Genomic DNA, 12,439 nt, shown 5'->3' with positions numbered 1-12,439 from the left:
CTATAGACATCTTTGAGCTTTCAAAAGAGCGTGCAAAATGGTGTAAAACATGTTTGTATATTTTGCAAAAATATGGACAACTAATGCCATCTGTTAACCCAGATCTGAATAAATAATTAAGCATCACAGAAAAGCCGAAATGCAACCATGAACGGGAAAGGAGCGGGTTACACAGTTAAATAAACAGAAAATATGCATCCCCGCGGAAGTCACGGGTTGCGCAAATTTTGCTACTTCTATGTTGCCCATGGAAATCACGAGATACGCAGCGAGAGGGTTAAAAAAAACTTAACACAACATTAACAAAAACTTTTTTATTTGGAGCAAAGAGCAAAAATATGCTGTATAGGAGTTCCAAGTTTATTTCAGAAGCATATAGAGTCAGAACGTTGCATATTAACAATAAGCATTATATTATGTATAAAAATATTTATATTTTGAATAAGTACAATAGATTTTAAATTAGTATGATAGATTTAAAAGCAGTTTAAAACTTTACTTGTCTTTCTTTAGAAGAGATAAGCAATTTAGTTTGTGTATGAATAAAAGTGAAAAATAGTGACAAGTAAATAAAATCTGTGAATATGTGCAGTTAATAATGGTATGAGATATATTTAAAAAGAAAATGCTGTGTTTATAAAATAAGTACCGTAATTTCGCACGTATAGTCTGCACCATCGTATAGTCCGCAGACACGATTTTATATAAAAAAAAATTTAAAAATTGTCAGATAGTCCGCACCACCGGATAGTCCGCGGACTATACGTCCGAAATTACGTTTTTTTAATACGGCAATATTCCCATGCTTTTTTAACACATCCTTTTGTTTGCGCAAATTTCTCACCGCTTTCTTGACCACTTCAAAATAACGGAGTAAAATCCTAGTATACGGTGCAGCCTTGGCGCGACTTTGAAAATTATCGCCAACACCAAAAATGATCCAAAGAACGTCTATATATATACTATACACGCATAGTATATATACTATATACATAGTATATACTATGTTTAACTATATATTTTCTTTGAATGACCCGTTAACTACTCATCGTATATGTCCCGTTTTTACTGCTCATCATAAAGTCACCAAAAGTAGTCAAATCCCGTATGCACTGGATACTAGGATTAAACCAATAACGGCCCACTTCTCTATTTCCATCTTTTTCAGTTTTCTCAACTACCACTCAGCAGTAAATCTCCGGGGATGTTTCATCAACGTTAGCGAAGATGAAAGACAAAATACGAAAACAAAATACTGTGCAACGTGCTATCCTCGTGATAAGTGGTAATGAAATGTGACCTTAGACCCCACTCACTCGGTGTTGCCAAACCACGCTATAAGTAAACGAATCACGCTTTTTTTCGTACTCCAGGTACTTGCTACTATGGCTCCTAAAAACTGAGTTGATGCATCAACTACTTTTCCCCCCTCCCAGCAGTTGTGCTAAAGCAGTGCGAAGGATACTTGGAATCTCACGCTTTTTTTATATTTGATCATCGGCAGTTCACGACAACATGTTTTTTAAATCTCAACAATTTTAACCGTGAACAACCAGCGTATTATCCGCACTGGTGGATAGTCCGCAGCTTCAAAAATTCGCATTTTAAACACAGATAGTCCGCGGACTATACGCGCGAAATTACGGTATATTCAAAACTTAATACTGGTGTTACTATAAGCTATGAAAACTTTTTTTTTTTTTTTTTTTTTTTTTTTTTAAAGGGGATAGAGTAAGAAAAAATAATCCTTTTAAATTTAAACCATTATGTTTAGATAATTGTATTAATAGACATATTCTTGAGTGCCCAGAATTTTAGCTATCTTTAATTAGTTTAGAAGTCATTTTAAATAGTAGTATCTTGGAGATAAAATGCTCAAAAAGATTAGCATCAAGACTTAGCAGCTGATTAATTATCTAATTATTGTAGATTTAAAGTATATAAATGAAAAGATAGATACAGAAAAACATCTACGAACTGTTGTAAATATTGTAATGTCCATATCATTTCAAATGTCAATCATTCAGTCCAAAGTTCAGTACTCAGATTAATTTAATCAAAATAATAACAAGATTATTCAGCAAATTTAGGAAAATGTGTATCAAAATTGTATTTATATCTGGAGTTGTGATATTTTAGAGCTGTAAAAAGAGAGAAAGAGTCTCCTTATTTTTATTTTAAAAGCTTAACCTTTGTAAAGTTTCAGATTTTAATGGCTGTTGAATGAAATGTGGAACATAGATACTTCGCTGTTCTAGTTGGAAATGCATTTTTTAATAATAATACAGTTTATCCCAGTGCTCTCAAACTGGTGGCTTCTGAAGTAATTTAAATGGCCGCAAATGAATTGTACATATGTTTGCTCTACTCTTATTTTGTTTAAAAAAATTTGTAGCACATCAGCTGCTTTCAGATCGTGCATTTGGCTCGCATGCAATTTGAGTCTAAGACTGCCTGTTTAACCCGTCACTAATATCACTCAACTTTACAAAAATATATGACATAATCTATTAATGTATGAAACTTATGTAAATGTGCTGCTATAATTTCATTAAATATTAATCTAGCTTGCCATGAAATCAAAGTAATTACCAGATTTGCCGGCCTATAAGACACCCCCCTTTTTAACACACATTTTTGAAGGATAAAACTTTATTACTGATCATTATAATTCTGCCAAGTTCTTATCATTTTCTCAGTCGGGGGTGCCGAAATGCCTCTCTGTAGCCCTATTTCTGTGTCCTATAGCATACACAATCACACGTAGCTTGTATGCTATGTTATAGCAATACTGACATTGTTTTTGAGCCATAACTTGTCAACAAATTTAAGAAAAAGGCTGAACAGTAGAAATTTCACACACTTAAAAGTCGTTCACAAAAATGGAAAGTTTAACGAACCCAGCTATGGTTGTCGATGACAGTGCATGTGCATTCACTGAGCTCTACCTAACTGTAATATTCCCACACTCTGCAAGGAAACTAGAAAAAAAAATCAGCATAACTACGAATAGAGGAAATTTTCAGAAATGAATATAATAAACTGAGTAGCGACGTATAAGACACACCCCGCTTTTTAGACCTATTTTCAAAGAAGAAAATGGGTCTTATGTGCCAGCAAATATGGTAATTATTTTTATTACTTATGTGAAGTAATTCATCGAATATATTTGTGTTATTGACAGCCTACAATAGCTGCCTTTTTTTTTTAAAACTCTGCGTCTAAACTTTTTTTAAAAAATATATTAAATAATTTTTAAGAAATAAATGTGTCGAAGTTTTATATCTATATTTCATTTGTTATTAAAGCTGCTTTTCTTAATTTCTTTTTGTTCTCTTCTATGTTAGGAAACCAGATGATTCCAAGCAACATAAGTAAGTCTCAGTTTTTTGCAGAACTTTTATTTAAAAGTTCATAAGTAATTTAAATATGAACCTTATAGTCATAAATTTATTTTACAGGCCAGCACCTCTTATATTAGACTCAGAAGGTCGAACTCTGGATATGACTGGTAAAGAAGTTCATCTGACGCATCATATGCCAACACTTAAAGTAAACTCCTTTCTACATTTTTTTTTTTTTTTTTTTTTTAAATTAGATGGACAGTATAGCAAATACTGTATTTGACGGCATATAAGACACACTGGCATATAAGGCGCACCCTTATTTAGAAGGCCACACGTAAGGAAAAAAGTTTCAATAGTCCGCACGATAGCGCGGTACCACAATAACTTAAAATGTGGTTTCTTTCAGTTCTCATGTTTCATAAAAGCCAAATAAACAATCATTCAGTGCAATTACCAATCATATTTTTATTTAAGAAAATTAACAAACGGCAAGCTATTTTGAATATGATATGTAAATTTCAATAATGAATAAATGAATGAACGGCAAGCAATCAAACATAATAAAAAATAAAGCAGAAACAACAAAAAACACAGATTCAAGGAAAACATTGCCTATCATGAAATTAGACTTTAATCACTTTCAAAACCATAAAAATCCTTTTCACTATCATCATCATCGAAAACGAGAATGTCGTCATCCCTACTGTTTCCGTCAAGAGCATTACTGATTCTGCACTTCTTAAAGGACTTAACAATAGGGTGTGAGGGTGTGATGTGGCTCTCCTATCCACTTGTTCCATTCGTTCTTGCACTTTTTCCTTAAATGGTTTATTCACTGATACATCTAACGGCTGCAATTGGCTAGTCAGTCCACCAGGAATGACAGCCATCTGGGTTTTTAATTCTCTCGCTTTATTCTTTATAGTTTCAGTTCTATGGGCGCTAAACTGATCCAAAACCAAAAGAGAGGGTTTTCTTAAAAGTCCACCAGATCGCCTCGCCCATACGTTCTGTAATCACAGTTTCATTCCAGCTTCGTCCATCCAGCCTTTCGGATAAACATGAACAATTACACCCGTTGGAAGTTTTTCTTTTGAATATTAGAAACGGCGGTAGTTTTGTGCCATCAGCACAACATAATAGAGCTACCGTATATCGGGTTTTTTCATGACCTGTGGTTTTTATGGTTATTGATTTAGACCCTTTAATACTCACAGTCTTGTTGGATAGTACATCAAATGTGAATGGAATTTCATCTATATTTCCTATTTGACCGAGCTCAAAAGAAGTTTTCTTGCATGCATTTATAACAAACCTATGAAATGCTAGTATTTTTTTTTTTTTCTGCTGGCATTTGCTGTGAAATAGTTGTTTTTGTGCGCATTGATAAGTTTTGCCTTTTCACGAACTTGTAGCACCAGCCCTCAGACCCTGAAAAGTTCTGATTCCCATGTTTTTCTGCAAATCCTTTCGCCTCATTGATTATCATTTTGGTTGAAACACTTATCCCAGATTTCCTCTTATCTATGACTCACATTTTTACGGCATTTTCAAGTTCAGGCCAAGATGGAGCTGGGCATCGAAGGTTATGTTTTTGTTTTTTAATTGATCTTTTTGCAGTCGCCAAGTACGTATCCTTTCTTTGGTAGGTGGTGGACCGAAATGCCTTGCTGCTGCTCTGTTTCTATGCACTTTGGCGTAGTTTAACACTCCTAGTTTATACTGAATTGAATAGCTTAATCTCTTGTTTCCTGTACTTGTATTTTTCAGGGTATTTTTTTTAAACAAATAGTTTTAAGCACCGATACCGACACGTTTATACAGAGTACACGTGTGTCGGCTGAGTCAAAGAAAGTCTATGTAAAGAAGGAAAGGCTCCATAGACGTAATATGATCGTCGAACCTGTTCGAACTTCAACATCAGCTTCGAGCTTTGGCACTTTTTGGCAACTGATATTTCACGCATATGCAAAATAATTATGGCAGCTGTAGTAAAAGTTATGTGTGTCGAGATCTTTATCCGGGCTAAAAATAGCATTCAGTATTGAAAGTTAACCTGTGTCCTTCACATATGAGACACAGGTAACTTTTTTGAGACCAAATTTAAGGAAAAAAGTGCGTCTTATATGCCGTCAAATACAATAGTTCTAGAATGTAGCACTATATTTTTGGAGACTGTAATAGATAGTTTCTAAATGGTGATATTAATTTAGAACTCTTATAATTGTTGATTTATAGATTTGATCCTATGAGATAACTACAGTAAATATTTTTATATGTGAAAGTTTCAAAGACCAAGATAACCATAGTTATTGGGAAAATAAAAAAAAAAAAATTGGCATTCAGTAATGTATCAGAAATGCATAATTTTCATCTACGTTCATTGGCAGTTTAATTTTTGTTCAAGTAGACACTGTCTTCTAACCATCCTGAATATATTTATTAGACTATAATAATTTCCATATTATATTTCCATAGATTATTTTAACTGACAAAAATATTTATAAACCTAAAACTATATTTTATGAAGTACCATTTTTCCTTACTGAGTTCATCTTATTAATAAAAAAAGTAATTCCTTCCTTCATTTTTAGGGAGTTTATGAAAATTCGAAATGATCAAACTCATAAAATAATCTTATTTCCCTTGAGAAAAAATATCCTTGAATATAAAAATTAAGTTAATTTTGTAAAATAGTTGTATTCAATTCATATGTATTTGCTAGGATACTAGTATTTTTTTTCCAATTATCAATAAAAATAATAATTTTTGCTCACTTAAGATACTTTTATCAGATACATAATTTACATACTGATCACTTGACAAAATAATATTGGCATACTTTCAAGCGTAACAAAAAACGAAAAGTTGCTCTGAAGAAACAAAATGCCGTTTAAAAGTGTAATGTTGTAACTAAAGTGTGCTGTATTGCAGAAATGCATTTCAAATTGATGATAAATTTCATATAATCATTTGGTTTTAAAATAATTTTATATTGAGAGAAAAGAGATAAATTAGTTACTAATTTTAACTCAATATTTTCTTGATGCATTTAAAAGTTAACCAGTATTATACAGATTCCACTTTTAAATTTTAATTTTTGTTTTAATTAAAAATAACAGATTTGCTTTTAGTGAAAATTTTGATTTTGCCATAAACGGATGCATTTTAAATAAAACAATTTCCATTTAGCACTTCAAAGTTAAATAATACCAGAGGCATTATCTTAAGGCATGCGGCACATGTCTATAAATTTAAAATTGCAAAAAAGGAATTACTGTTTTTTAATTCATTCATATAATAAAATCCTCATTAATTAGTTTAAATTTATATCTTTGCATTGAATCATGTATTTTATTTAGAATCGCAAATTTAAAACAAAACAAATCGTGTGTTATCGTGTCTTCTCTAATTTTGTCTCTTCATGCTGTTCAAATAACAGCATCATTAACAAAATAATGTATTTTGCACAGACAGAGGGGAAAACCTCTTTCCATCTTTCCTTCCACAGTGTAAGAAAGTGTTCAAATTTGTCTATATCTGCATGTTGTATTCTTATCACATCCAGCTGGAAGAAGTAAGTGTTTGTAAGCTTAATAGTACTGCACATTTAGTTAAAGCTGGCTATTCTTATTTATGATTTTCTTTCAAAGTCCCATAAGATTATATATTAAGTGAAGCTTCTTAGAAATTTGAAGCATGAGTGAAAATGAAATTGTAGCTTCGAAAGGGCTTAATTCAATTGATAGTTAGATTTTGATTATCATCTGAAAAATAAAAGTTATTTCAAAATAATAAGATGTGCCATGTATATGCAATAAATATAAAGGTAAAAACATAAGACATAGTTAAACTACATAATGCAAGAAAACTAGCTAGTTAACAGTGTATGATGTTTGAGAAAGGTTTTTCTTCCTCCATGTCCAATTGTAAGTTATGAATATTACAATTTCAGTGTGTTATTAGTATCTAATTAAAACAAAAAATTTAGCTTTGATTAAGGTTTGATTCTGGTTCCAGTACTTCTCAATATTTTGAGTGAAATGATAGTTCTAGTCCAAGTGAACTAGAGCTTCATAAGACAAATTAATTGAATTGCGATGTTAACAAAAGCTATTAATGCCACATTTTATTTTTTTTAGTAAAAGTGATGATAGTACTAGATACCAAATGAAAAACTCAGACCTTAAATATAAGAATTTTAAATTTTTACTATATTCTACATAGTAAGCAATATTTAACAGTTTGTTATTACACAAATGCTATAGCTAACTTTTGAATACATGTAATTCTAACGTCCACTCATTATCATAATTTTTGGTAATTTTCTGTCACGCACCTGCCATGCATTTTGGCGGTACTGTTGTAATATGTATATGTATGTTTAATTATTCTAACTCTCTGACACACACAGTCCCCAGATGGTACTATCGTTGGGTCCATAACAGAAAAGTACTTCTATTTTTATTTCATTTATTTATTAATTTATTTTGTTTTTTTTAATTTGGTGTTTGGCAGCATGCCATCAATGAAAATTCAGGCTTCACTCTTGAATAATGCTGACAATAATTTTAAAGTTTAGAATTTTTAATGAAATTGAAAATAACATATTTGTTTTTGATCTGCCAGGCAAATATTAGAGCTCAGAAGAGAGCACAATTTAAAATGAGTCAAGAAAAAGTGATGGAAGAGCTTTATGAACAAAAATTCTTTGATCCTCGTGTTAGGTAAGTTAACATTTATACTTACTTTAGTGTTAAGAATTTTCAGATATATGTTATTTGAATAATTAAAGGCTTACTGTTATTTTAATCTAGCTCTTGTTAAAAATTCACATTTCATTATTAATATTTATATGTAGTAATTATTGTTAATTTATTTTCTAGTGCAAAAACATTTCAGAGGCCAAAAAAGGGATTTAAATTTCATGAAAGAGGTAAATTTGAACAATTGGCACAAAGGCTAAGGACTAAAGTAAGTGATATTGGATTAAAATTTGTTTTTAAGTTAAATATTGTTTAAATCATACTTTTATATATATATAATTTTTTATACTTATAGGCTCAGCTGGAAAAACTGCAAGAAGAAATTGCTCAAGCTGCTAAAAAAACTGGAATATCTTCTGCAACAAAACTTGCTTTAATTGTTCCTAGAAAAGAATATGTAAGTACACTTTATCAGAGATTTTTGCTTAAATGTATGTTTTATGATGGATTTCTTATTTTATATATCCATGTTTTTTATCTTAGAAAATGCATTTAAACATCATGATGTTAAAATTATTTTATTTTAAAAGTTTAAACTCCATAAAAATATTAAGAATTTAAATTTTTCGTCAAGTCTCACTAACCCAAAAAATCTTCAAAAATATTATTCCAAGAAATGATTAAAATTGGGATAAAAGTGCATAGTATAACATTAAAATGGTAAAAATAATCTGGTGAATAAAAGAATTCAAAAAATAATTTCAGATATGTAAATAATTATGTATCTTAAATTTGTAGCTGGGACAACAAGAGGAAAATCATATAGTTAAACAAAATTAACATAAAAATAAGATATTACTGTAATATATGAAGTTTGATCAAAACATATCTTGCCTTTAGTTGGAAATGGAAAGATCCTAGTTTACTTACATACTTCAATGTTTTGGGAATTTTAAGCTTCAGTGCACTTTGCTCATTAATTTTTCATTATTGATTAGAAGCATTTCTGAATGTTTAGAATTGTTCAGAGATACTTTCTTATATTGCCATTTCCTCAAATATATTCTCAAATCTGGAAGTCTTTTGCTGCATTAAGAGTTTTGGCAACATCTGTAAGTAATAAAATTCTGAGGGATTTGCTGTCTTGGTATGTATTATATTTGGTCAAAAAATCTGCAGTGCATTGTGAGCTAGTTTCCAGTCTTCTGCTTTCCACTATGTAAGTCATTGCAATGCATTACCTTCTGAAATTATGGTAAAACTACAAAATAGTGCTGTTTTGGTTTTCTGCAATGTAATTGCAGCCTAGGTGCTTAAAACTAAATAGCTTCAGTTTTATTTTCATTTTGCTCAGAATCTTGCTTTTCTTAGCTTTGGTGGTAAGATGATTTCTATTACAACGACTAACTTTTTGTTTCAGTTTCATTTTCATGCATTCAAGATTAATTGTGAGTAATTGCTTCCTTTCAAACCCTAATAACCATGGCCATGTAATTTTCAGTTTGTTAAATACCAGTTTTCCTCCATTAAATTCTCTTACTCGCGTGCTAATTCATGGCCTTAGAATGCCTACCAAGCAACCATTTAACTGTAGTAAAATTGTTTCCATTGACATTTCAATGTCTTGAAACAGAAAATAAGATGGGCGCTTTTTGATCAGACTTTATACTTTAAATTTATATTAATCTTACTTATTTCTTTAAACTTCACTTGTAAAAATATATAAGTAAATGAGTCACTTAAGTTTGTTAAAGATTGTATTGTTAAAGAAATTGGCTAATTATTGCATTTTGAAAGAATGCAATAGACTAATGATTCATTTCTCAAATTTCGAAGTATATATTTTGAACATCTTACTGTGCTTTGATGCTGATTTGAAACAAAAAGATAAAGAAATTGATTGATTACATTTAGAAAACTTATTTTGTTACCATCATAAATTCCAGTGTTTTTTTTTTTTTTTTTTTTTTTAATTATTACACAATTTACTGTGTTCACAATTCCTTTAGAAAACAATAAATTTAACTGCAAATTATAAATGAATAAATATTATTTTAAAAAGTGTTGTTATTTTTTTAAGCTGTGATCAGTTTTGTTTTGTAAATTCATTAATGTCTGTGTTTAATTATACGCTATTGAGCCAAAACATTATGACCACTTCGTGCACATTTAATGAAGCTGACTACTATATCATATCAATGCTATCATGGTTATCTATGTATTAATTGCATAATGAGCTAGCACTAAGTACTCATAATCATTGTATTGAATTTTAAAGATTTCACTAGAGCTTAAAACCATTATTATAGCCAGATGACTGCATCAAAGCATTTCCTAACCAAAAATATTACTCACTGTCAACCGTGAATACTTAACTGCTGCTTGTCTGAAAAGAAGAGTTTCAGTCTATTGCAATTATCTATTGCCGTGATATTAGCGACCAAGACTCAGTTATACAAGATGTAAATAAAGGCTATTTTGTCTAGAACAGATCAATGTGAAACGATTGTGGCACAAACTCTGAATGATGTTGAGAATAATGCCAGACTACTTGTAAGATAATGTCATGCCAAATAAATAGTGTACTAAGTTCTATTACCTGTAGAACAACTGATATATTCCTGAATCTATCAGTAAAAATTAGTTAAAAGAAGCCATAACAAAATACCAGGATTATTTTAGGTTTCTCTTATTGTTAAACATTAATTTTCCTTCATTGCCCATTTACTTTTATATAACATAATCCTGCATACAGAATATATTCAGTATATTTTCTGTGTAATTGTAGTTTTTTTTTAGGGGGTACCTTGTGATATTCCCCCAACACACACCGAAAGGTCATGTACTCATTAACAACTAATTTTTCACCAGGCTGATTAGCAAAAGTCATCAACTATGTTCAGAATGGTGATGAACTAAGAATTTAATATAAGAGCAGTCAATCAATAAAATTAAAGAATTAAAAGACATCAGTAATAAAAACACTTACCTTTTTTAGAGAAATTTTTCTTTTTACGATATTGGTTATTCCCATGCACACAGTGATTGGATTTCACTTTAAAAAACAAAAGAATTTCACAGCTAAAACAGACATGCTGCACACATACCTAAGTTTCTTTTTTGCACTGCTGTTCTTCCCATGTATGCAGATATCTTTTTTTCCCCCTTTAAAAAATATCATAAAATTGCATAAACTTGGCATTGTACATCAACCAAAACAGATGTGTTATATGCATAATTGCATTGCTACATAAATACTTTTGGGCAACGTCATGGATTGCCACATAATTGTTTTGGAAACATAACTGCTTTGCCTCATGAATTCTTTTTCATAACGTTTTTATGGAGGTATGGATAATCAGAGAGTATCCCTTTTTTACCCATGTTGGCAATCAATTATGCAGGCAAGACCATGACATGTTTCACTGAAAAGTTTGTTAAAGACTGATTTTTATTCCATATTGACTGGTTATTTTGTTTCAATTTGCTGAATTATCTGCATTGTTAAAAATATGTAAGAATTCTATGATGGAGTAATTTGGAATTGATGGGGTTTAGAGAGCTTTATTCTAGGCAATAGAATGAAAAGGGAAAATACCCAGATTAAAATGGACAGTTAAAGTTCCATTTAGTTGCAAATTAAAGTCAGAATTTTGATTTACCGTATATTCCAGTATATAATACAGTCAAAAGTCTTTAATCTGGACTCGTCGGGACTTCGATTCCGGATTATAGATCATCAGTTTAAATCTGGTAAGATGGCATGCAGAAATTATAAAATTAAAAATATGAAATCGTAATTTATGAAATAAAGAGCAATTATGATAATGTGAAGAAACTATTGAAAGAGTATAACACAAACATGGAAGTTATTGCAGGCAGATAAACACCATTAGTTCAGTCTTTAGATGTGTGTATCAGTAAACCGTTCAAGAAAATCTGAAACAACAGTAGAATGAATGGATGTTACAAGGTTAAAAATATTTACAGAAGGAAAGGCCAAATGCGTTATGCCAGTCTACAAATATTGTATCAAAATTTACCAAAAAAAAAAAAAAAAACTTAATATTTATTTGTTTACTTTATTAAACATTTCTTTCAACGCGCACACGCGTAAAGCATACATTACGCATAGTCAAAATTAGAAAATTGCAACCAGAAAACTATTTGATGTGTATTCGTGATATTTATAATGACGATGAAATTGATTTAAATCATATTGAAGTACATCAAGATGAAACACTACATTTAGTAAGGAATTATAAGCTGAATAAAATAAAAACATCTGCCCTGAAGATGAGGATAGTGCTGACAGATCAACTTCCAGTTCATTGCGCACATCGTCCTCCCCCCTCCCCGCAGAGCAGCGTGAAGTTGATTTTTAAA

General features: G+C 30.7%; 1 protein-coding gene across 1 annotated transcript in view; it reads left to right on the top strand.

Moving 5' to 3' along the window:
* Positions 1-12,439, top strand: part of Prp3 (pre-mRNA processing factor 3) — a 74,583-nt gene that overhangs the window by 32,189 nt on the left and 29,955 nt on the right. The window contains exons 7-11 of the mRNA XM_035368494.2: positions 3,348-3,374; positions 3,462-3,552; positions 7,977-8,074; positions 8,234-8,321; positions 8,409-8,510. Coding sequence (XP_035224385.1) covers positions 3,348-3,374; positions 3,462-3,552; positions 7,977-8,074; positions 8,234-8,321; positions 8,409-8,510 — 406 coding nt within the window. The remainder of the gene's footprint in view (positions 1-3,347; positions 3,375-3,461; positions 3,553-7,976; positions 8,075-8,233; positions 8,322-8,408; positions 8,511-12,439) is intronic.

This window comes from Stegodyphus dumicola, chromosome 10, assembly GCF_044657685.1.
Source record: "Stegodyphus dumicola isolate Sdum_Otavi_A_Nest chromosome 10, ASM4465768v1".
Taxonomy (NCBI): domain Eukaryota; kingdom Metazoa; phylum Arthropoda; class Arachnida; order Araneae; family Eresidae; genus Stegodyphus; species Stegodyphus dumicola.
The sequence above is the reverse complement of the archived record's forward strand: the minus strand, read 5'-3'. Positions and strand labels throughout refer to the sequence as shown.